Source organism: Mytilus galloprovincialis, chromosome 9, assembly GCF_965363235.1.
Source record: "Mytilus galloprovincialis chromosome 9, xbMytGall1.hap1.1, whole genome shotgun sequence".
In the NCBI taxonomy this organism is placed as follows: Eukaryota; Metazoa; Mollusca; class Bivalvia; order Mytilida; family Mytilidae; genus Mytilus; species Mytilus galloprovincialis.
Genome location: NC_134846.1, coordinates 33,561,158 through 33,588,920, shown reverse-complemented (window position 1 = coordinate 33,588,920; position 27,763 = coordinate 33,561,158). Strand labels below are relative to the sequence as shown.

General features: G+C 32.1%; 1 protein-coding gene across 1 annotated transcript; it reads right to left on the bottom strand.

The window, feature by feature from the left end:
- Positions 1 to 3,678: 3,678 nt before the first annotated feature.
- Positions 3,679 to 10,131, bottom strand: LOC143046769 (uncharacterized). The gene is made up of 5 exons (XM_076219848.1): positions 9,841 to 10,131; positions 8,123 to 8,296; positions 7,703 to 7,759; positions 4,993 to 5,068; positions 3,679 to 4,428 (listed from the first exon to the last, which is right to left on the bottom strand). Exons 1-5 carry the CDS (start codon positions 10,016 to 10,018, stop codon positions 3,807 to 3,809), a joined length of 1,107 nt encoding a protein of 368 aa, XP_076075963.1. The 5' UTR covers positions 10,019 to 10,131; the 3' UTR covers positions 3,679 to 3,806.
- Between the last annotated feature and the right edge of the window lie 17,632 nt (positions 10,132 to 27,763).

The window sequence follows — 27,763 nt, the reverse complement described above, 5'->3', positions numbered from 1 at the left end:
ACAAGTCCGGTTCTGTTAATTCTTGTTCTGTAGATGCGTTCATATGTTCATCTGTTTTTCTTTTGGTTGATAATGTGTCATATTTTCCTTCCTGCTTGTGTGCTTCATGATTAATTGTTTTATTATCATTTATGTTCTCATATATCGCGGGTATATTGATGTCGGTCGTTCCAGTCTTATTAACAGATGAATTGATGCTACCCGTCTCAAAATGTTTATGCCGATTTTCATAGGAATTCGAATTCTTTGCTATCTTTCGTCTTCTGTAGAAAACTACTATTATGAAAATCAAAGCAGCAGCTATTACAACAACCAATACTGATACTATAACTGCCGTTTTACTAGCTACAAAAAAATCTTTGTAAATTAAAGATAGGAATGCTATTTTATTTGATATTACAAATATACCTTAAATATTGTGTTTTGTGTGTGTTTGCACAGCATGTTTTGGTAAAACTAGCACTTTCATTACAGTTCGTTGTCCAAACGCCTCAAGTTGTCACATATAATACACAATGTTCGATGATCAAATACAAGTAATAGATATTATGAATTAAGACTGAATCTGAAAATAACATACTGACAGTTTATATAGAGAGCACACGGAGTAAGTATGATTATGCTACAATTTAAGGTAAAAACAAATCAGATATTACATTTGTGACTTAAATTATCATTTTATACACTCTTAACACCGATATAAAAGAAGACCCAAACAGGTTACCTAAACAGGTTTTTTGACTTGTTAAGTTTAGTTTAAACATATTTATCTATAGTGGATTGGGAAACAAGTTTTACAACTTATATTAATCCCTTTCTACTTTGCGGGTGCGAGTGCTGCCTTGTAGCGGCATTAGCCTACTCCTTTTCGAAATCTACAAGGGTGTCTTTAACGTGCAAGATATATGGCTCTCTCTTAACACGGGTCAGCCATTTATCGTATCCTTCCGACGGACAATCATCGTTTCCTCAAGACCATACTCGCAAATGGTGTCAAGGGAGAGCCGAAAATTGAGTTCCTGAAATTTTCATCCCGAACGAGAGTCCAACCAGGAACCTTTGTGTTAGTAGTCCGATGCACTAACCACTACACCACGACTTGCTACGTATATACTATGCTAGAAAATAGGTAAAGCGCGAACCAGACGGACCAAAACTGGACACTTGGTCTGAATGGATCAAAAGTATACGATCAGGTATTCATAAATTTCGATGTGCCATGAGCACAAGGGTTTACAGTCAACTCAAGAACCAAGAGATTGTAAATGCTTTATCCTCTTTGTATGACAAACATGTGGTTATTCCAACAGATAAAGCTTCAATAATATTGTCTTTGTATGTAAAAACCATTATTTGCAAGGCCTCACAAATGATTTTAAAATAAACAGCACAACTGGTAATACTTCAATTCTTTAACATCATTTACAAACTCACAAATGTGTTCTGCTGTTTTGATTTTTTTACATCACAGAAAACATAGAAAATATACCGTCATTATACGGAATACAAAACTTCGTTTGATGAACAATACATACCTGCATCATAATAATTGTTCGACTAAATATCTGTGCCGATTACTATTTTTTCTACAATAAAAGATTGTATTCACAAATATTCTGAAGAGCTATATTTTACAAGATGTGTTAATCAAATTGTAATAAATTCTAAAGATCTACATGTGAATCTTAGAACATAATATCTTCAATTTTGTAGCAGCATAAAGACTTTTGATTTTTCTACGCTTCACACTACTATTCCCTATAGTCAATTTGAAGATCGACAAGAACACTTCATCAAACAGAGATTTTAATAGCATGTTCACACTATACGGACTTCAAATACAGGTTTGTGCTCCTTAAGCAGAAACTGCTCAAACAGAGTTATGAGGAGGAAAGATTAAAAATGACTCTGCGTTAATTTTACGGACACCATCACGAATTGGTTAGTCTATACATTGTGTCTGTGTCTAATTTATCTAATGATCTTTTTATCGCATGTTAGGTTGTGGTTCAACATCTGTGCCGTCTGTCTTCTTTGTACCGGACGTGACCTATTCCCAATTATGACTTTCTGCATAGCGTTATTTAGCATTGCTGTACGACGTGTGTCTCAGTATTTTTGCATCCGATGTATTTAGTTATGATGTATAAGTTGTTGTTTCGCTTTGATGTGTCTTATCGCATATATCGTTTTTGGTTTAAAATCAGTATTTTCGGTACATACCACATTATGTTTTGTTTGTTAGAAAAGTCGAGTTAATTTCCATTTTCCATGGATACAGTATAATGTTAGTCGAAATAATTATGACGTCGTCACAGCATGTATTCAAATAACTCTCTCTATAACATCATTATCATGATAACTGTCAGGATTAGCATTGTGATAACAATTGTTAGAATTTCAAAATTATATACTAGTATTCGTTACAAAAAACTTCATAATTATGTTGTTTTCCTCTTAAAGTTGAATATTGGTTTCAGTTTGTAACCTGGGTTTGTTTCCCCTCAATCGATGTATTTCTTTTAAACAGTGGAATACTAATGTCGAATTTATTTGTTGAGTAGATGCATAAAATATTGACTTTCATTTTTGAAGTTTCTTTATAATCAAACTATATTGATTGATTGCTTGTTGGGTGCTTACGCCGCATTAGCACAACAAGGCTACATCGCGGCGACAAACTATATTGATATAAGTTCTGCATGTCTCAACAAGTGTAACACAATTGTTTAAAATGTATTTTATTACATATCATTTTTAAAACAAATCACGATAATTATTGTTATCGACAATTAGTAAAGCAATTAGTTATAATCTACCATATATGTTACTATATTTAGATCTAAGAGATTATTGTTAATTTTTTTTCATTTTTTTCTGTTTGTCTTTTGAATTCAAAAAACCTATTATAATATATTTGTTTTGCTAGATGCGTTCTTAACTTTTGAATTAATCAAAGTTTCCTAATTATATCATGTCATGCAAAAATGGTATCTCTTCATTTGTATTATTGTCTAATAACAAGACATCAGAAGCGCCTCTTATTAAAAATGTGCTCACGTTCAACGATTTGACAACTCTTAAATTTGTCAAACGACGCATTCAGTTCTAATAATAACAAGTGTATGCTACAATGTTACACCATGTAAAAAGGAGTTATGTCAATCTGTTCGTATGTTATCAATGCATAATTTTAAACCTGTCATGCATAACACTGTCAGTTATAAAAATTGTATGTTATACAAATGAAATTTGTTATAAGAGTGCCTTGCGATTGTTGCCAGCCAATTTGTTTTGCAAATCTTATGAAACATGCATAAATAGTGATTTCGACCAAGTATTCGATTGTTATCATTACATGTACATTTATATGCTACAACAACCCCATTACGAATATTATCAACATTTTCGATAAATTTTGTTTTCCAACGTGTTGTATTGATGTTGTAATTGGCAGTACGTGCATTCATGCCTTGAATTTAATAGATTTGGCAATGCCTCAAAAGTATCCTTAGCTAATGAAAGGTACAGACTCTTATTAAACACACATATAATGCAATTATAATCTTATATTGCAGTCATATAAAACACATTTAGTTAATATTTGATTAAATTTTATCAGATAAAAAAAAAAACAAAAAAAAAACTGGTAACATTATACGTGACAATATCAAACGATTAACAAAACTTTATTTTTCATTTAAATCAAAGCTTCACAATAAAAAGTCAACTATCTTGAACGTTTAAAATATTTGAATGAAATTACACACTAATTTTTAACTGTAGATAGTTGTAACGCAATATCATTAATGCCTAGAAATATTATATTCATCCTCTGTTTCTTTTCCAAAGAAATGATCATATGTATCTTCTGTTCTAGCAATGTTTACTCCTCGACTTGCAGAATCATAAACATTGTCTACAGCGTGGGTATAAATGGTATCTTGATCTTTGTGATGACGGGTAGTTCCTGAATGGTCATAGGTATCCTCTGGAGACAGAGCATACAGACCACCTTGATGGCCGTTTGTATTATGAATAGGTTTTGCAAACTCGTAAGCTTGATTAGTTTTTGCAAATTTGGACCTATCAACCCCAATCTGATTTGGATCTAAAATCATACAATTTTCTGAACACTTGGTTGATTCTTTTGGTGATTCGTTAAAACTTGATTCAGCTGTAGGATCAACAACGGCATATTCATCGTCATATGATTCAGGACTGGGTTTAAAAGTGTCATCATGCAGCACAATGTATGTAGGTGTACTCGTCTTATGGTCTAATGTTTGAGAGTTATTAGTTTCAAAGTTCCTGGTATAATCATATCTATCAACGATGTTTGGCAATGTTATGGTTTGGTTCCCAACATAGTCATTCGTTTCGGGATTGTTTCTCAACTTTCCGTGAGATTTATTGCATAATACAAATCTAAAATAACAAGAAAAATATATATTATCTTTTTTATTACAAATAAATGAAACTAATAATTCTTTAAAAAAAAAAAACCCGGATTAAACCAAACCAAATAATTTTGTTCTTTTTCTAAAATGTGTTCTGTTTTATATGCACATCTAGAATTGAAATGAATACATTGCAATCAAACAAACTACTTGACTAGGACAAAATCAATGTTTGATGTGTCGTAGTTCTCTTATATTTGATACGTTTCCCTCAGTTTTTGTTTGTAACCTGGATGTGTTTTTTCTCTATCGATTTATGAATTTCGAACAGCGGTATACTACTGTTGCCTTTATTTGGAGGATCAAACCAAAAGCTAAGAGTACCAAACACAAACTACAGATGCGTAGACAGGATAAGCATCTACTGCTACAATGTATGCAAATATAAACTGAGTCAAACAAAGATAAAAAGGTTGATTAACATGATTAATGTAACATTCACAAAATAAATTGCTTATTTTTAATTTGAAAAATTATTTACTTATTGTTATAAAATGAAAAAAACAACATTATTTATTTTATATATCTTTACCTTCTTCCGATGCAAACACCAATAATGACAATACATAAAAATATCATACTGCCCACTACACTGCCTATAATTATGCCTGCAAAAACAATTGATACGCCAACGTTAACAATTGCAAAGTTCAGCTATCTCTCAAAAGAGCAAGTATTAATAAAAATCAAAACTCGAACCGCATTTATTCCTTCAATATATGTATAAATAGCCAGCAAGGAGAAAACTACCTACCATTCAAACTGTAGAAGCAAATATCGTGAATAGCTATGCACCAATAATGTAACGGACGGACGTACCAAAGGACAGACGGACGAATTGAAAGGGGTAAATTCATATGCTTGTACTTTCAGTTGCAAGGACATAACAAGCGTAAGGTAATAATTCTAGTTGGACAACCTGATAAATAGGTTATAAAGGAAAAACACACAAGAAATAATACAGACAGTCAATCTACAAATATGATGCTCACATTTTTATACAAAATTTGATCGCTTCACAAGGAGAGCAAGTATGAAAGATGCACATGGATCTTTGATACTGCCAGTCAGAAAACAATCAATCAGATGCAACTGTCTTAACATGTTTCATAAATTGGGGCAGTAAATCGCATTGCATTTAGCAGTGTTCATGATGTTTGTGAGACAAAGGCCTTCCAGTTTGAACCGCCGATACAAAGTACCAGTTTAACAGATCCAATTTGTATAATAATAAATTCATCATACATACTATCATGACATTTGGTATGCCAGACTCTCGTTTCGTCTACAAATGACTCAACAGTGACACTCAAATTAATACAAAAACGTGAAAAAAGCAGAATACAGTACAAAGTATGAAATGCATGAAGCCATTATTGGTAAGGTTTTTATATGTAAGACTAATGACGAGTTTAACAATGCTTATGATGTATTGTGTTTCAACGTTTTGTTCTATCAATGATATTACACTAAGATCAAAGTTGAGAAATATAGTCTAAAACGAATCCCCCACTTAATATTTTATTTAAATACTGGATGCTGACATTCAATGTATTGTTTTGAAGGTATATGAGCAATAGCTAACACATTCAACCTCATAAATCGAAAATAAACTGACAACGCCAAAAAAAAAAAAAGACAAATAGACAGATAACAGTACTCTAGACACAACACTGAACTGAAATGAAGACCAAGCAACTCGAACCCCACAATCAACTGTTGGTGATCTCAGGTTCTCCGGAATGGCAAGCAGATCCTACTCTTCATGTTGCACACGTCGTGTATCTCATGCTACCACAAACCCGGTTACAGTCTAATTTGGTAGGTCACATTCGTGGAAAGTATCTTCTCCTATAAATCATCCGCCATGCTAAACATACAGCAGTTTAAATTTCACCATCGCAAATAGGACACAATTACTAAACATGCACCAGTTTACACTTTTATTCTTGTTTATAACGATTGAAGACTGCGAAAGCATGTCACCAGAGAAATTAATCAATAAGGTTCACCACAGAGAAATTCTTACGTGAAAAAAGTCTCGTAAGTTCATAACATATTAGTATACACTAGATTAATTGTTGAAGAAAAAAGCCCTGTGTAAAAAAAAATATAACATATATCGATACAGGAAAGCGGAAAGATTCATAGACACTAGAGATAGTGTGTTCATTGGAACTTATATAAGCGGTCTAATCTTAAATTAGTAAATGCTCGTAAAGGTTTTAAGTTAATTTCATGTATGCTACATCTTCTGACATCAGACTCGGACTTCTCTTGAACTGAATTTTAATGTGCGTATTGTTATGCGTTTACTTTTCTACATTGGCTAGAGGTATAGGGGGAGGGTTGAGATCTCACAAACATGTTTAATCCCGCCGCATTTTTGCGCCTGTCCTAAGTCAAGAGCCTTTGGCCTTTGTTAGTCTTGTATTATTTTAATTTTAGTTTCTTGTGTAAAATTTGGAAATTAGTATGGCGTTCATTATCACTGAACTAGTATATATTTGTTTAGGGGCCAGTTGAAGGACGCCTCCGGTTGGGGGAATTTCTCGCTACATTGAAGACCTGTTGGTGACCTTCTGCTGTTGCTTTTTTCTATGGTCGGGTTGTTGTCTCTTTGGCACATTCCCCATTTCCATTCTCAATTTTATCTTGTAGTGAATTCGTTATGGTTCTTGCATTGACTTGCAGTCAATCCATTTCTCTTAAGTAGCGTATCAGAAAATTAAGTACGGTTATTTTTGCACAGAAAAATAGCAACAAGATTGTTACACATAGAGAACTATAAAAAACAATTAAAGCTTTTTCATTTTCTGCAATGATTGTAATCGTAATTCAATTTTTTCCACAGAGGATTTTTTCCCATACCGATGTATGCTAATGTCACCCTTTTTCACTAACTTAATACATTACCTTATGTAATCCAATTGCTGCTGACGATGTAAACGTGCAATATGATGACGCCATTAGTGCAAGAAAACCGCAAATACTGAAGCAGTACTAGATTTAAACATCATTTCACAGTAGTGGCCAAGTTAAAAAAAAATGTGTTTCTGTGTAGGGTTATGTTTACTAAAATACATTTTCTTTTTTTTTTCTTTGCTTGTTGAGGTTGTTTCATCAAATTATTTGTTTTATCGTGCTCTTAGTATTTTCAATTTTCATGATATGCATTAAATGATATTCTTCAAGATACTTGTATCAGAGTGAAATTCGCTATACAGTTTATAAATACTAACCGATGTTGCTCTTGGATGTCACTTTTGCATTTTTTTCGTTGGCATAGTCAGACGTACCTGAAACAGTAATTCCGATATATTAAAGAGATAAAATATTTTCCAGCATCCAAGTAAAACCTGTAAATAATTTAAACAATTTCTATTGTTGTGAAATTAATAACTGAAAATCATAGAATTTTATTTTCAGCAATATGTTATGATTTGAAAAAAAATAACTTAACACACCAAGACATGTAGCGTTAGTGTCGAATTATTATGGTTCACAATCCATACAGCTAGGATTGAGTCCAGTAAGTCTTTAATTTCTTGAATTTTGTTTAAATGTGATTGGCAATCATACTTTGGTCAAAAGTAGGGGGACTATAAACTAAAGAAATAAATTGTCACTGATGTAAAACGTAATCTTTATTTTGTACTAACTTGTTGATAAACTAAAATAGATATTTAGTGTTGTACTGGCTGCTAAAGAATTCATCAATATTGAACTGGCTTTTATAGAGATATTTTGTGTTGAACCTGTTGATATAGAATTACTCTGCGTGGAACTGGTTGTCTCAAAGCTGCTCAGTGTTGACCTAGTTGTTGAATCCTTCACTGTAAGTAGAATTTTAGAGTGCACTTATATATATATATATAATTGATAAGTGTTTAATAAATATTTCTCTATCTTCAAAAGCACGCACTGTCTTAAGTAAAACATTTAAAAATTAACCCCATCTGCACATCTGTAAAAACAAACAGTGTTATGTATAATTTTATACTATTTCAAAACATCTCACAAGTAAAGCAGTGTTGGCTCGAACAGCCATTATGATCAAAATAGCTATTATAAGACGGGCAATACAAAATCAAGGGTACTTTAATCTTTGATTTTTGTAAATCTATTATGTTGCTAGATATTTATTCTTATTTTTGCTAACCCATAAATATTTGTGGTTTCAAACATTAAGTGATTTTAACTGAAATATCTTACTAGTTTAAAAGACCTCACATCTTTTTTGGATTATGAGAACTTCATGGCTAATTTGTCGTGTAACGAATGCACTGGTACAGTATTTAACAATAGACACACTTGTTCAGCTAAAGTAAAATGTTGAAACCGGTGAACAATATTCTTTAAATCTGCGAATGCGTGTTGAAGATTTCTCGTGAATTAATATTAATATTGAATCAACAAACGATGTAACAGTTTTACATAAAAAAGTTCGAGTGATTTGAGACATGAGTTTAATTAAACAGGGGCGAAAGACAACACACAGATATTGCAACTCAATTACAAAGCAAGAAAAAGACAACAAGACAGACAAAAGTATACACAACACAACATAATTAATCAATATTAATACCATTCCCGTTCGTCGAACATAATACATAATCTGAATTTATCAATGGTTGTAGGTATTCATAGACTTTAAATACCAATAAAGAGCAGATTTGTTTCTGTATCGTGAGTTCACAGGTTCAAACCAAAACATTTAAAGCCAGGGATATATAAATACGTAAATACGGTAGAATAAAGTGGACCAAAGTTAATTTTAAAAGAAAAGATAAGTCAGTTTAGGTTAACTTTGTTTAAGAGAAATGGAACGTTATGTTCCTCGCTATTTCTGAATTCACTGGGAATTGACTGGGAAAGTAACCAATGTTTTTGTAGAATGATCATACTTTCTCGAGTCTACTTAATTTTTACGTTTTTGTTCAGTATTCAACATATTCTCTATAAGTAGGTACAGATGTAAGTTGAGATATAGCATTTATCACCATCTTTTACGAGAAACATAATATTTACAGAATAAACAAAAAAGAGATGGAAGATACCAAGGATAAGTCATCCGTATTGCTCAATGTCAATATGTTTTCGGATTTTCACCTGTCCAAAGTCGTAAAAATTATACGTTTATGTCAAGCTTGCAATTTGGAACAAATACAGACGTGTACTATGTAGTACAATAGATAGTATTGATTCTTATTAGTAGTATTACATGTATGCAGTTAAATTATCTCAGAAAATACATTCAGCATACATGCAAGAACAACAAGGGGTTATACAGAATGAGTACATCCTATAGATATCTTACAAAATAAAAATTAAACCGTAAATACATATCATCAGTATGTTTAGCTACAGTTATATTTACTTTTGCATGAATACACAATTGATATATACTTTGCAGGTGGTTTCATTGCAATCTCTGCCGGTAAAAATCTTGATAGATTATAAACACAATCTCCATTAAGTTGTGTGTTTTCACAAAATCGGTATAGCTTGTTTCCGATTTCTTTTTCCTGATCTCTACAGGGTTCATCAACACCCATGTCAGTATTAAAAACATCAAACTTTATACAAAGGCTGTCTTCCTGTAACTGATTAGCTTTACAGTCTTGAATCTTATTTGTCTGGTTCACTTCTAAACAGGAACGAGTGATAAGGTTTCCTGGAATTTAAAACATGTCATTGTAAAAGACATGATTCTAAAAAGAGTTCAACAAAAATACCGAACTGAAAGACAAATTAAGAAAGGACATATCCATAAAAACGTCCATAGATCACGCTGTAAATACACGAAACAAGTGAAAAACTAGTACCATATTTCCTATTTGGAATTTAAATTTTCCGAAAAGGGAACTAAACATTGTTTCATAGCTAGTTTAAAGTCCGACTTGTATAATATTTACCGCACATTTATACCATTATAACACTCTGTGTCAATAAGCATTGTTATAAATCAATGTTCTGTACTGCCGTGTTTTGCAGCTAAATTAGAATAATACGGATTCTATATTTAAATCAAAGGAACAAAAGTTGGTTAACGTTCCTATGAAAGGTTTACACCTGTATAACTGTATTACAATCCATATCCTATTACGACTAAATTTTCGGACACATATATAATACAAAGGATGTAGCCTGGTTACTAAAAAATCCATCTGTTGAAAAGTCTCAGATAAAAAAAAAAAGTTCGAAAAAGTGAACTCAACCAAATGAAACAGGAAATTTGAACTACAACTATCAATAACAGTATGTTGATTCGAAAGGGGGCATTTAGCTTTTGATAATCTAACTACGGACCTTTATTGCTGCGATATTTCTTGAAATAAGCGCAATATTGTCACTGCACAAGGCATCGAAGTATTGTCCCAAATCTGACTCGATGTGGCTTGATAGTCTCAGCGTAATTGTTATAAAGCCTCATGAACGATGTGGTCAACATAGGTGTTTATGCTTGCCAACCGTTCAAATCATCATTTCATAGATATCCAAGTCAAATCTTGTGTAACTTACGTGTCGTAATTTTATACACAGACATCCTATTGCTATCGCCGCATATCTCATCTTTATGCTTCAAACAAGGCATGCTACATTCAGATTTTCTTTCATAAAATGGATAAGAACCAAGGTCCTCTCCATCTCCACAAAAACACTCGTGTCCAAACTATAATTGAATTAAAAAAAATATTAAAAGTCTGCCTCAGTATGCAATGTTAGAGCACACACATTTATTTTAAGGTGTTTTGACCAAGAGACTAAATATTGTTCAGTATAATGTCATCTATTTATATTTGGTTGCTTTTTAACATAGTAAAAAGTATCTTAAATTAATCTATACTTGCTATTCAGTTAACACTGGTATTAAAGAGATAATCGTAACTGGAATTACGACTATCCCAATATGGCGACGGCAGATATAGGTCAAATCTTTACAGTCATTTTTTCTCAAATGTAGCATGTTTTTGTCAATAGTTACTCAGCTGCAAGGTTTTTCTATACCATTACATCATATTTGAATCGTAACGGTGCACTTGAATTATCTTAGCGCTTTGACAATTGCCATTGAAAAATTCGGGATGATAATCGTAACTTTATGGAATTTTTCTTGTTTGATAATCGTTATTTCTTTATCGGATAATAGTAACTGAAAAGTAATAAATGTGTCTTTCAGCATTAATGGTAAATGTGTGTTAAAATACAAATGTCCAGTAAATAATTGATTACATTAACGGAAAATAAAGATAAATGAAGAAACTTACAGGTTAATATCTAGGACAATTTACTTATATATCTCGATGTATGGGCGTTTTCCAATAAAACCGTGATTTCTTATCCAAGCCACTTTAGAAAAAAATTTGTTTGATCTTTACATGTGATTTTTGTGCAATCAGTACATGGAATTAGATTTAACATTTTTAAGCAAAGAAACATACTCTTTTTAGAGGTTGATTCCTGAATGTTTCAAAATAACCAAAATGGTTCTTCATTCCTACTCAATGTTTGCAAGAGATATAAACATAAGGGTCTTACAAAGGAAGTTATGGTTTTTAAAACGGCAGTTGAATTGTTGGCAAAAAAAGAGCACACCAAATGTACCAGAGTGATACCGTATTTTTGTTAATGTCCACTACGAAACGGTTCAAAACTCCTTCAGTATCTGGTTTTAAAATTATGAAAAAAATATCAGTGTACAGCTAAGTACGTGCTTTGATGAATATAATCATTTTTGTTACTATTGCAATATAGGGATTGTGGGGAAAAAATAAACATTTAAATATGTCCACTACAAAACTGTTACCTACGAAACAAGTATTGGAGATTTTGTCTTTTTTTCAATTATATTCGTGCAAAACGAATAACAAGGGTTAGTTTCATGTAATTTTCAGTATATTTTTATCAACACAGAATAGGGTTGATGTCAACTACGAAACTGTTTGTCCACTACGATCAAAACGGTTTTGTCCACTACGGCACTCATCAAAATGTCCACTACGTAACATGAGTTTCACGTTCATATGTGAAGTACTGTCTAATCTTTATCGATAGAAAATGGTTCTCAAATTCAGAAAAAATGAAATATTTTTAGTTTATAAAGTAAAACAAACTGAAATGTCTATAGGAGACATTAAAATGCAATAAGATGTGCGTTTAAAAGCAGTTTCGTAGCGGACAAATATCCCCTTCGAAACAGTACATAAATTATGGAAATGTTACCATTTTAAAGAGTATCTAAGATTGCACTTTTTATTTACAGACAGGTCTATAATAGAGGTATTCAAATTACTCTAGAATTTTTTTTCGACAAGTTGATTTTTCATTTTTTTTAGGTCTAAAATATTGAAAACAACACGTTATTAATTTCTTGCGTCCGAAGCGCTTTTCTGGATTTACCTTCATCAGGAACGCTCAAAGCCAAATATTTGAAATCCGAAGATGTATAAGTACCGAAACCGTTGAGCTGAATGTCAAAAAATACCTAAAATAATTAGCCAAATTAATCTAAAGCCAACTTTGCCTGAGGGAGTTGAAACCTTAGTTTCTTAATAATTTATAAATTTATAAACGGACAATTTTAGTAAAGTTTGTTAAATCATGTCAGTACCGAAATACTGACTACCGAGCTGATGATACCCTCGGGGACTGATAGTCCACCAGCAGAGGTATCGACCCAGTGATGTAAAATATTGAAAACAACACGTTATTAATTTCTTGCGTCCGAAGCGTTTTTCTGGATTTACCTTCATCAGGAACGCTCAAAGCCAAATATTTGAAATCCGAAGATGTATAAGTACCGAAACCGTTGAGCTGAATGTCAAAAAATACCTAAAATAATTAGCCAAATTAATCTAAAGCCAACTTTGCCTGAGGGAGTTGAAATCTTAGTTTCTTAATAATTTATAAATTTATAAACGGACAATTTTAGTAAAGTTTGTTAAATCATGTCAGTACCGAAATACTGACTACCGAGCTGATGATACCCTCGGGGACTGATAGTCCACCAGCAGAGGTATCGACCCAGTGATGTAAAATATTGAAAACAACACGTTATTAATTTCTTGCGTCCGAAGCGCTTTTCTGGATTTACCTTCATCAGGAACGCTCAAAGCCAAATATTTGAAATCCGAAGATGTATAAGTACCGAAACCGTTGAGCTGAATGTCAAAAAATACCTAAAATAATTAGCCAAATTAATCTAAAGCCAACTTTGCCTGAGGGAGTTGAAACCTTAGTTTCTTAATAATTTATAAATTTATAAACGGACAATTTTAGTAAAGTTTGTTAAATCATGTCAGTACCGAAATACTGACTACCGAGCTGATGATACCCTCGGGGACTGATAGTCCACCAGCAGAGGTATCGACCCAGTGATGTAAAATATTGAAAACAACACGTTATTAATTTCTTGCGTCCGAAGCGCTTTTCTGGATTTACCTTCATCAGGAACGCTCAAAGCCAAATATTTGAAATCCGAAGATGTATAAGTACCGAAACCGTTGAGCTGAATGTCAAAAAATACCTAAAATAATTAGCCAAATTAATCTAAAGCCAACTTTGCCTGAGGGAGTTGAAACCTTAGTTTCTTAATAATTTATAAATTTATAAACGGACAATTTTAGTAAAGTTTGTTAAATCATGTCAGTACCGAAATACTGACTACCGAGCTGATGATACCCTCGGGGACTGATAGTCCACTAGCAGAGGTATCGACCCAGTGATGTAAAATATTGAAAACAACACGTTATTAATTTCTTGCGTCCGAAGCGCTTTTCTGGATTTACCTTCATCAGGAACGCTCAAAGCCAAATATTTGAAATCCGAAGATGTATAAGTACCGAAACCGTTGAGCTGAATGTCAAAAAATACCTAAAATAATTAGCCAAATTAATCTAAAGCCAACTTTGCCTGAGGGAGTTGAAACCTTAGTTTCTTAATAATTTATAAATTTATAAACGGACAATTTTAGTAAAGTTTGTTAAATCATGTCAGTACCGAAATACTGACTACCGAGCTGATGATACCCTCGGGGACTGATAGTCCACCAGCAGAGGTATCGACCCAGTGATGTAAAATTCACACTTTAATTGAAAAACGCCCTTTTAACTGACAAGAATATGCATAACCTTTTAATATATACATGTACCTGTTAAAGATATGGAAAATGAAGGAGCTCTTGAGTCAGGTATTTTGGCAAGTAGATATTTTAATTTCTTTCAAAGTTTCAATGTTATGTGCGCGTTCAAGTTTTTTGTTGTTGTTGATAAAATAGAGGGGGATTAGCAATATCCCATATCCCAAAAGTGCAAAACTGTAGTTCCTTATTTCTCGTCAAACTGTCTCTGGCGAATACTAAACGTGTTTCCTATTTCATTATGGCATAATAGGGTATGGGCTAGAATTGAATCAGCAGTGACTTCCCGGGGACAGAAATAGAACATATAGCCACCTGCAATAAATGATTTAAAACAATATATTTACTACATTTACTATGTTTTTATTCAGGATAAATCAATGTTTTTAACAATCTTAATCACAAATCTGATGTAGGGTGGCACATGCATTTCGCCCGACAACTATTGCCATATATCAAATCAAAATTACCTCTCAGCTTATTCCCATTTTTGTGACATTCCTATTTCTTGGAGTTTTCTGTATTTTTACATAGTTCGTGTTTTTCCCATTTCCAAATTTCTTGAAGCTTGTTCACTCTTCCAATTTTATGATATAATAGTATGTAGCTGTTTTCATAAGAACTATTAATAATATATATGCACAAAAAGAAATGTCATAAGATGTTGAAACGTGATTAGTTCATCACCAGAATTTCATCATATGCTATCAGATAAACGTTTTTAGTGTCAATATCAATAAAACACTATCCAGTTACGATCATCTTTATTTTCAATTTTCAATACCATATTTTCGATTATCTTTTTTCCGAGTTACAATTATCATCCCAAATTTTTCAATGGCAATTGTCAAAGCGCTCAGACAAGTCCAGTGCATCGTTACGATTCAAATATGATGTAATGGTATAGAAAAACCTTGCAGCTTAGTAACTATTGACAAAAACATGCTACATTTGAGAAAAATGACTGTAAAGATTTGACCTATATCTGCCGTCGCCATATTGGGATAGTCGTAATTCCAGTTACGATTATCTCTTTAATACCAGTGTTAACTGAATAGCAAGTATAGATTAATTTAAGATACTTTTTACTATGACCTGCAAATGTATGTTAATTAAAGGAACCAGTAATATATCGCTGTTCAATACTGTAGTTAAACACATCAATTACAAGAGGAAAACATCAGAACACTCAGGGCAGAGACATATATAAATAAATAATAAAACACTACAACATTGTATAATACAACATGAACACCATAGAATAAAAACACACACTTCCTTTGAATTTTCGACACTACATCAGAAAAACCGAAATGAATTATAAACTGTGTATCACACGAATGTTTCAACGTGACTTATCTATGTGACATTGTTGTTATTACAGATATATTTCTAAAAATAGAAACGAATTTGTTTATTGTAGATACGTACAAGAATATATTTGTAATTGTGTTATACTTTGTATTGTCTAACCATGTCGGTTCTTTTTCAAAATTAAAACGGTTTATAAAATTTTTTTAATTATTGATAAATTCTTTACCTGTGTTCCGAAGAATTTATGTTTATATGATGATTGAGTGCATATATCAAAACAAATATCGGCCGACATTGCTGTGTTCCTTTTGTGAGCTTCACCAAAAAGTCTAAACCCCAAGATGTTATCTCGATAGCAGCTGACATATTCGTAAGAAGCTGATTAGAAAGACAACATAAAATTAATAAGGGGAAAAGCCATGATATACATTTTGTTTTGTTAATTCCATTGCTTATGGGTAATTAAGATATTTTTGGTATAATCAGAACAATATATATTTTCATGACGAAATTTTTTAATCATGTTTGGCGTTGATTTGCATCAATGGCAAAATGGATGACTACGAACAAAAGGAAAGTTGATCTTCTTATGAAACATTCTATAATTTTAGGAGTGGACCACTATATCCTTAGAATGTCTCGATTTAAAAAATATATGCACATCTATATTTCCGAGTATCACGGTATTCCTTTGTCACGTCAACTTTTAATATAGAATATATTCGTGGTTATAGCAATTCAAAAGTCGTGTCTGTGCTACTTAAAAAACTAAAAATAAAAACATGCATAAGTTAAATTTCGGAATAGATATTTTTACTACCGTATGTAATGAATATAAGATGTAGAAGAATATGACTGTCTGGCATGGTTAAGCTTACCAGGCCTCACTCCAATACCACATTAAATATGTTAATTTTTGTGTAATACTTTCACACGTAAGATCTTCTACATCGTCATGTCCTGATGCCCCATACATTTGTTTTAAGATGTTTTCGATCAGAGACAATAACAATCAAAACCAAGGAGTAAACAAAGACTCACAAAACCAAAGGACATTTACTTCGTACTTTATTTTGCCTTTTTAACTTTTTGGTGGATTCGAGCGTCACTGATGAGTCTTTTGTAGACGTCTGGCGTATATACAAAATTTAGTCCTGGTATCTATGACGAGTTTATTTGCATCAACAGTTATAAATAATAATTAAGAAACAACACAAACTCCACTAAAAACCGGGAGTGAAATCAGGTGCTCCGGAGGGGTGAGCATTTCCTGAATAGTATACGGCACCCGTCATGTTATTTCTTTGTTCAGTTAGGTAATGATGGAAGGTTATTATGACGGAGGAATAATATCAGATATGATTTCTGACAAACTTTTGTCATAATGGCCAATCAGCTCGTTTTGGTGATCGTAAAATTTCTTGAGTGATGACCTTAATTTTATTGATTCATAGCCCTGTCTAAGCAACTTCTGAGAAAGCAGTATTCCTCGTTCAACAAAATCAAAGAGGATGCAAACTATTTCAAACTAAAACCATTGAGATCTTAAACCAAAAAATAAGTAATACTATATTCCCGTTTAATTTTACATGTTTTAGATTACATTTGACCAGATTAAATTTGATGTAACCTGTTTATTTGAAAAAAGGTAAACGAACCAAAATGATACTTTTTTTTAGAAACACTGAAAATAGATGTAAAAGGAAAACACTAGTGTCAGTAATAATTCTTTACAATTTAGCTATAGATCCGCTATATTTTGTTAACAAATCCGAAATGTGTAAATCTGTTCCTTTATCGAGCTATGCTTATTTTGTTGGACCCATGTTATATGTATAGATTATAACATGCCCTTTTCCATATTGGCCCTGGTATCATCCCGAGACTCCCATATCGGCCTCGAGGCTTTAGCCGAGGGCCGATATGGGTCGAGGGATGATACCAGGGCCAATATGGAAAAGACATGTTATAATCTTTTTATCACATATTTAATTTCTGCAGAAAAGAGAAACAAAGGTCAATTATAATAATTTAATGAAAGATAAAAGGTAAAATCTTAAACATTTTATCACAAACGTATCGTTAAGGACACAGTGACGTCACGTCATTTAGAATCAGGGCACAATATGAATATGGTCTTTTTTGCCCCGGGCAATTTTGAGGTTATTGCATATGCAAAACCAGACGTATTCGTAACAAATATGTGATAAACATAAAATATGGCATGGCTTCATTGTTATCTCGATAAAACTAAATTGATTGAAAAAAAAATTACCAAATGAATGTATATGACACTTCACGTTGACTTTGTTTTCGCCGGAATTGCAGGTTATTTTCAAACTAATGAAACTACGTCGAGATCGATTCAGACCCCCTTATTTCATTCGGAAGTGTCTGTTTGAACTTAAAATGTTAGTTATTATTTGTTTCAATTATGATCGTTTGAACACATATTTCCCGAGGAACTACATAGACTATCCAGAATGTGAGTGTTTATTACAAAATGTATTTGATTAATCACATCATCATCTAGATGTTTTTAGTTTTATCTTTGACATATTAACACACGCACTAAATATAACCCCGAAGGACTTTATATTAAGTAAATAAATTAGAGGTTCATATACAAATGAATCACCTCTTTGACAAAAAATGCGTTTAATACCTGTAATTGTCAACCAATTAACATGCTTTATTTTATCTTACAATTAGATTGTTCGTGGAATTCCTGGATTCCTCTAATTGATATTGCGCATTAAACATGTTAAAGATATCAATGAAGACCCTCATTGTGTTTTCATAGGCTATATAAGAAGTATCGTAAACTTGATCTTTGGAATGTAAGTATAGTTTAAAATAACTTGTCTACTCCAATATTGGTCCTTGTATCGTGCCGATATGGGTCTAGGAATTATACCAGGGATAATATAAGAAAAACATGTTATATAGGAAGATGTGGTAGGAGCGCCAATGAGACAACTCCTCATCCAAGTAAATTTATAAAAGTAAACCATTATAGGTCAAGGTACGGCCTTCAACAAGGAGCTTTTGCCCACACCGAACAACAAGCTAAAAAAGCCCTAAAAAATTCTAGTGTAAAACCATTCAAACGGGAAAACTAACGATCTAAAACAAAAACGAGAAAACACTTATGAACCACACAAACAGACGACGACCACTGAACATCAGCTTTCTGACTAATGTTGCAAAATTTTCATAATGTAATTCAATACAAACACTGTCGTTGTTAGCCATTGATGTTACGTCAATTGGAATCAGGGCACAATAACCAATAGCCTCTTGTTTGCCCCGGGCAGTTTTTAGGTTATAACATATGCAAAACCTATTTTTATCAAATATGTGATAAACCAATATTCTAACAGAACAATCACATACCGGTTTTTGAATATTGCTAATTATATCATAATTGTTATATACAAACGGCAGGATAGTACATTTGTAATCCCAAATTTGTTGTTTTAACTTATTTTATTGACATTTAAAAAGTGATAAATGAACAGTTTTTTTTAATTGTAATTATATTTGAAAATTCTTAAACTCAACTTTATGACCCTTTAAACATTGAAATCCATATTCACCCTTGCATATATATGACACATCGAAACGTAGATCTTTTCCTATTTTTATTGATGAGATTTCGGAACAATTAATATAAAAAAATACATGTTTGTAGGTATAGGAAGATGTGGTAGGAGTGCCAACGAGACAACTCCCCATCCAAGTAACAATTTATAAAAGTAAACCATTATAGGTTAAGGTACGACCTTCGACAAGGAGCTTTTGCTCATATCGAACAGCAAGCTATAAAAGGCCCCAAAAAATACTAGTGTATTCATTCAAACGGTAAAACCAACGATCTAATTTATATGAAAACGAAAATCGAGAAACAGTTATGAACCACACAAGCAGACCACGACTACTGAATATCGGATTCCTAACTATTGTAGCAAAGTTTTCATCATTTAATTCAATACAAACACTGTCGTTGTTAGCCATTGACGTCACGTCATTTGGAATCAGGGCACAATAAACAATGACCTCTTGTTTGCACCGGGCAGTTTGTAGGTTATAACATATGCAAAACCCATTTTTATGAAATGTGGGATAAACCAATATTTTAACAGAAAAATCACATGCCGGTATTTGTATATTGCAAATTATATCCTAATTGTTATATATAAACGGGAGGATAGTACGTTTGTTATTCCATAATAGTTGTTTTAATTTACTTCATTGACAATATAAAAGTAATTAATAAACAGTTTGTTTTAATTGTAATGAAATTATACTCTGAAATTCTTAAATATGTAACAAAACCTAAATGACCCTTTTTTTTAAAAACATTGAAATCTATATTTACCCTTGCATATATATGACAAATCGAAACGTAGATCTTCCCATAGACATGCAGACGTCAGAAGAGATCCATTTACTTGACAGCTTGTAGAACCTTCACACCGTTTTATTAACTTATATTCATTACTGTTGAGGTTGCACTCTGGCTGGTTTCTATCACATTTGTCTATATTTTGAACGCTTACATTTCCTATTGTTATTGATGAGAGTTCGGAACAATTTAATGACACTTCATTCCCCGGAATAAGATGAACTATAGTAGTGGATTCTGAAAATATAAATATATTTATATCAGTATTATATAAAATTATTTAAAAGATTATGTTGCTATACATAAATAATTCTGTTTTTTTTTTAAGGAATGTGTACAATTATTTCCACTGAAAACAATATTTTGATATATAAATATTTTAATATGAGCGTCACTGATGAGTCTAATTATGAAGACGACACGCGTGTCTGGCGTACTAAATTATAATCCTGTTACCTTTGATAACTATTCGATTGACGTTTATTTATAGATACTTGAATGTTACCACTTTTGGACAAAAACACCATGATTATGTCCATAGTCCTTGTTCCTAGGTTATACACATCCAATCGTTACAGAATGTCACTTGACTAATGCAAAAAGAAGGATGTTTAGCTATTAAGTATTTTTTTTTAGATTAAGGTTGAAATTAAAAAAAAGTCAAAATGGCATCGCCTAAAAATAATCAGTGATAGTGGTGAACACCGAGTATATTTGCTTTTGTTTGTTGATAATGTTGTAAATTGATGGTTCTACCTAGAGGTTAATTGAAATATTAATACAAGTTCAGATCAGTGCTGAAAATGCTTTTTTTGGGATAGAAGCTTAAAAAGTGAATATGCCATATTGTTCTATTCAAACAGAGTAGTCACGCATCCTTTTAAAAAGAAATATTCAATGGATGAGGCTCTAGACACATTTTTTGCTTCACGGCTTATTATAACTTCTTCCATAAAGGGTAATAGGAGAGTTTGAAATTCTGGCTTAATAAGTACAAACAAATGTCAGCAAAGCGTTCAATATTCTATATTGAAAACCGACTGTAGATTATAAAAATGAAAACATAAGCAATAACATGACAATTTCGTAATTGTATAATATAGTTGATAGAATGTTTGTTTTCAGCTTAACGTCTTATCGAAAATGTGAATAATTTCAATAGTTGATATCTAAAAAATTGTCCGACCTTCCTTTTAAAAGTAAATATTTGTAGTAGTTAATTTTTACACACTCACCAGTCCTAACTATTGAAACTTTGAATGATTTCAATAGTAAATAAAATATAATACTATTCAGAAAGTTAGCCATGTTTCCCTGTTTACTGACCAAAATCAAATAAGAAGGAAGTTCATTATGAAAGTTATCAAAATTGATACTTCTATTTATACACGTAGGTAATATGCGGAAAATTGTTATCTAAATGTTGACCTTGTCATTTTAATGTTTAAACGCACCTGGTTGCAACTATTTCAACTTTACGCTTGAACGATTACTCGTATTTTGAATATCTGTATGTAAAAAGTTTCTGTGTTACTGACTATTCAAAGGAGTAGGTCCGGTAAGGACCGATTTTGGCCTCAAAATTCAGGTTCATCTGTTGAAAGATTTTGACCACTTTTTAAACACTTAAGTGTCTATTTCATTTGAATCAATTAGTTTATGTGAAAGAATTCAACTGATTAAGTCATTAAAAACGATCCAATTCAAGCTCAAATATGAAAAATCTACCAAATATGCCAAAAAATGTCACTTTTCAGATGGTTTTTGTCAAAAATGAAAGTGGCCGCATCCGTGTTCATCCTCAACCTTTATACATGTTATGTATTATCATAAAATACAATTTACATTTCAATATTAAGGATGAGCACGAATGCGGCCACTTTCGTTTTACACGAAAACCGTCTAAAATTTACCTTAAATGCTAGAATTGTGAAGATTTTAGTAATTTAGCATGACTTAATGGTGCCAGTACCCGATATATGTGCATTGTGTTGTCAAAAAGAGCCCATATTTATGTAGCAGAAGCATTTTACTGTCAAATAAATAACTAAAAGTTTACATTTTAACAACTTTGTAAAACTGCTATATTTTGGGGCCAAAAAGGGGTCTTACTGGACCTACTCCTTTATGTGAAAAGTTATATTCTGTTTATTTATTTCTCAAGAAGTGTTAATGCTTGATTACAAACAAAGTTATACTATTTTTCTCTATTCACACCAACATAATTTCATTTGAAATTTGTTTCTGCTGTTATATTTCATCTTATTATGCAGTTTTTGACTTATCTTTTTCTTTGTAACAATTTTTAATATACGACGTTCTTTAATTTCTAAAGGAATAGTTATTTTCATAAGATTTACATATGTTCGCACATTTTATTTCACGATGTAAGTGTATGCTATCCCTTTTCCTGTTTTCAATGGATTTAATTAAAAAATCTTAAAGATATCTGTGTAATTGCTTTAAATCTTGACGGAAATATTAAAAACATATAGAGTAAATCAAAGAGTCTCATTCAAATTTGTTTTTTTGATTATAGTAAGGAGGTTGAAAATAGGAACCATTACAACATTCACTTTGTCGACATTGAAAAATGAATATGAAACAAAACAAATCAATCGATTAGTTTATAAGGTAGGTAACTTGTTGTAATAAAGGGATGGTAAATTCAATAATTGATCGTGTGAGTACTATAGTGGTATATGGATAATTTTGATGAAAACGGCAGATACATATAGGTATTTTTTGAGATAGCAGTGGTGTATTTTTTGAGATAGCAATGGTGTGATTTCGCATTACTATAAGACGTGCTGGGTAGTTTGCTATCCAAAATCAATGGATTTAGTTATGATGTTGTATTTGTAATTCTTTTCGGATATTGTTAAATGTGTTGTAGTTTGTTGTTGTAATTCTATTTTTTTTTTTATTCTATTCGTATGTAAAAGTAAAGATAATTAATCATCCAGTTCATTTTATAAGATTTTACTTTGGGACAACTTAGGAAATACCGACATAGCTAGATAATACAATTAATTGTCTATTTGCTAACACACAATTCTAGATTCATAAAATTGTTATTGTTATATTAAACATTAAATACCATAATAACAAACCTGAATTTGATCAATATTAAAAAAAAAATGGAAATTACCTGTGACGACACTTTTACCTGTGACGTCGCTTTTTAGCGTTATCATCGTGTGACATTGCAAGTTTTTTTTGTGATGTTTTTTTTATTTCTTCTTTTTTATTTCGTGGTTAGTCCCCACTTCGGTGTTGAAATGAACATCAATTACATAGTAATTTTTATCAATATAGTACTGTTTGTAAGGGTACGAATTATTCTTAATACTACGGATTTTCTTGTCTCAGGTATAGATAAAATTAGCAATATATGACACAATATTTTGGGTAATCGGTGCTCTTCAACTTTGTACGTTTTTTGCTTGACCTGGGCTTCGCTGGTTATTCTTATGTAGACAAAGCGCGCGTATGATGTATTAGATTTTAGGCATGGTACCTTTGATAACAATTAGCATGTCGAAATGTCCTATTGTGTTGTTTATTTGTGTATTTCTCTGTCCATAATGTTCTTGCATTTATATGTACTACAGTCCTGTCTTGTTTTAATAAAATGCCCTGTACCAAGTCAGGAAAACGGCAGTTATCTTATAGTTCGTTTCTGTGTGTTTTGCATTGTCGATTTGTTTTTTTGTTGCACTTCAGTGTTTCTGTTGTTTTGTTGTTTTCCTCTTATAATTGATGTTTTTACCTATTTTTTCCCCTCGATTAATTGATGACTTTCAAACAGCGGTATACCACTGTTGCCTTTATTTGTATATCCCTATACAACTATACTCCGATATTCTGAATTCTACGAGTTTTGGTCAGAACTATACTATTCTTATTTCCAGACTTCGAATAAAATATCTTAAACATTTAGCTGGAAAACGAAAATTATTTTTTATAATGTTCTATTGCCATTATTATTAGAATTTGTTTTTTTCTAGAACATGTTTTCAAATTATCGCAGTTATGTACTTTACTTAAATGAGTGGCATGATTGGAACTTAATACATATATTATCAGCTGGAAGTCAAATATTACAGAGTTGTGGATACCGTATAGCGGGTTATTTTCGCTTATTTTTGCGGGAAATTAAAATCAAATTCCGCGAAAATTTATGAATCCGTTTGGTACTTTCTAAAAGCTAAAGCGTTTTTAAAACTATCTGTTTTCCCGTTCGTCGAATCAATAATGGTTTATGTTATTTGAACCAATACAAATGCGAACGACCATTGTTCCCAGGTTGTCAGGTTGTTATTAGTTAATTTGTTACATAATAAAGTAATTAATAATATTAGAGTGTAAGGTATTTTATCCTTATTAATCAGTGTCAAATTAAATCAAAATCGCAAGTCACTCATGCTAATTTTATGATCTAATTAGAACATCAAAGGTCCGGGCAGTTTCGTTAATAATCAAAATATACTGAACTCCGAGGAAAATTCGAAACCGAAAGACCCTTATCAAGTGGCAAAATCAAATGATAAAACACATTAAACGAATGGACAACAACTGTCATATTCCTGACTTGGTACAGGCATTTCCAAATGTAGAAAATGGTGGATTAAACCTGATTTTATAGCGCTAAACCTCTCACTTGTATGACAGTCGCATCAATTTCCATTATATTTGCAACGATATATCGATGCGTGAACAAAACCGACATAATATATACAATAGGTAAATAGTCACAATATTGGTATAGCAGTCATCACCTAGTCGCAATCTCAAAACAAACAAAAAATAATAAAAAAGCACAAAAAGCATCTATATCAAATTTAAAAACCACATGCATTGCTTAGCGTGTTTAACGTCATAAAATGTAAATGTCACACATAGAAATATAAAATAATTTTGCCGTTCAATGTTTTTTTCAAAACAAAAAACAAAAATTCACATAGGGAATGGTGGTATACAGGGTTAAAATTCAAAAGTATGTTAGAACTCATTTCAGAAACAGACCGATATTAAAAATTATCCAGAAGTTCCTTAGAATTTATAAGACTCCACATATGGTTGATATCCCTACGCGAGTAAAATAATTGTGTCGTTCAAAGTGTTTACAATTCTATAATAGAACAATTACATAATGACATATAATAGAACAAAAAAATCATTGGCAGGACCTTCAAAAGCACAGAGTCACGTCATATGAATCAAAGAAACATAAAAAGTCGTACATACAAAACACACTGCAAAAATGAAAGATTATTTCAACACATCGACCATATTGACGGTGATTTATAATTACCGAGCCATGTCAAACGGATTTCACAGAAAACAGACCAAACAGTAAAAGCAATATCAATTATAGAACAAAGACAAATGTAAAAACTATATAACCCGTTGTTAAGATGATAAACAACGTCAGTACGTAGAATCTATACACCAGGACCATCATGTATTAATTACGAAGTTGATACGGAATATTTATCAACAAGGTCTTGGTACCTTCCGGTGAACCTTTTTAGAAAAAGGACTTAACGTTCTTTGACATACCCCTGGTTCATCATTTCTGCTCAGACACTGGTGACCTTAAACAAAGTCTGAGTAGAATCTGAAAGCTCTTGAATATGGAATAAAGTTGGAAATGTATATCCCATATGCAGGTGAAGTTGGTATATTGCTACTAAGGTGGGGGACATTGATAATTTCGAAATTAAAATCGTCTCGTTTGTTGTAGATTCTGGTACTAAGATGTATATTCAATTCGAAGTATAAGTCTAAAAATGAGGCAACCGTAACATTCGCATGAGGTTTGTACACCTGTGAAATACATGTAAGTACTGGTTATCTACTGATTTACTGAATCAAAATATAATCAATAAATATAAAGACGTCATGCAGGTAAAACAATTATTCAACCATAACAATAGATACTTGTCAATTTTTGCAACTTTTTAACTACAACCATTTCAGTATCCGCCAAAATATTTAATTGGAATTAAAGAATCCGCCAAAATGTTTCGTATACTTTGTTGCCCCTAAATCGCGAAATTCTACGCCCGGGAAAAATAACCGGCTATACGGTATCACAGAATAAAAAATATCCATGGAGGTTCTTCTATAGAAATAAAACAAACTACTTACTCCAAAATCTGTGTAATATCAAAGTGGTCTACCTCCAAAAAAAATGGTGCCAAGACAAGACCAACATTTGGAATAATCCTGGATTAACTTAAATAACCAATATCTAGCTAAGAATCTAACAATGTATTAAGTTTCGTGCAAATACGTAAAACATTTGGGAGTTGATATAACAAAGCTAGTGCTGGTCAATACCTAAATAACTTCGACGAAAGCGGCATAGCTGTGATGGGACTCAAGGGACGGAGATATCCTATCTCAAATTGAATGTGCTGGACAGAGTCAGCCTCTCGAATGCATACAATTTTTTTCTTCAGTAAATGACAACATTTTATATGCAGCTACATAAAATGTTCGTACTAATCTAACAATGTACTACGTTTATAGTACATGTACATACAATAAATCATGTTGGAGAAGTTCCGATGATATGATGGTCGGTTCAAAAGGATTACCTTGTCTTAGGCAAAAGGAACATAGATCTGAATTGACTACACATAATACAAAACCCTTACATGCGGATGTTTGCATGTCATGATAAATCATTTTACTAGTCGTGATGTGATTTAAAAACGGATTTAAAAGATGGTACGAACATGGACCGAAGCACTGACAAAAGTTGACAGACAGACAACCTGTTTCCAATTTGACACAAACTACCTTTTATGTTTTTTTTAGATGAAGGCTTGACACAAGGATGTAGAGCATCATCTTGATGCCCAAACATTCTTTCAGTACAATTTGCTAGAGTTTCCTTTGCATTTTGTGTACTGTTTTCCACTAACATCTAAACATTATTTTATGTTTGTTCATATAGCCTAGGTGACCCGAAAGTGTAATCAGTTCCTGCTCCATATGTTGCGACCGTCGTGTTGCTCGAGCAAAGTGACTTTTACAGAATCGACACTTGCTTGGTATGACTAAGTGTTAAGTCATAACAAGACGACACAACTTCCATAGCCGAAATGGCAAAAACAAAAATGTCAAACATGTAAATACATACATTGTCTGCAAACATATTAATTTCTGAATCATTATACAAAGTTCTTGTAATTAAATTTCCATTAAAAAGATTATCGATAACTATAAATCACCATTCATCAACGTATTAGTTTAAGGAATGTGATCAATCCCTAACATATATTACTTTGTAGCAAGTTTTTTAGAGGGGCTCGTGTTGGTCAGTTTTATTTTCTATGTTGTGTTTTGTATACTTTTGTTCCTCTTTTGATCGTTTTTTTTTGTGTTTTGCAATGAAAGTGACCTTTTTTTACCCACTAATGAGTT

What these genes read in the sequence shown, in the direction of transcription:
- LOC143046769 (XM_076219848.1), bottom strand. Translation starts at nt 10,018, where the DNA reads ATGGGTGTTGATGAACCCTGTAGAGATCAGGAAAAAGAAATCGGAAAC. An exon ending in AATTGTGTATTCATGCAAAA is followed by an intron (nt 8,297 to 9,840) that starts GTAAATATAACT and finishes TTCTACTTACAG; the next exon opens with TGAAGGATTCAACAACTAGG. An exon ending in GACATCCAAGAGCAACATCG is followed by an intron (nt 5,069 to 7,702) that starts GTTAGTATTTAT and finishes TTGTTTTTGCAG; the next exon opens with GCATAATTATAGGCAGTGTA.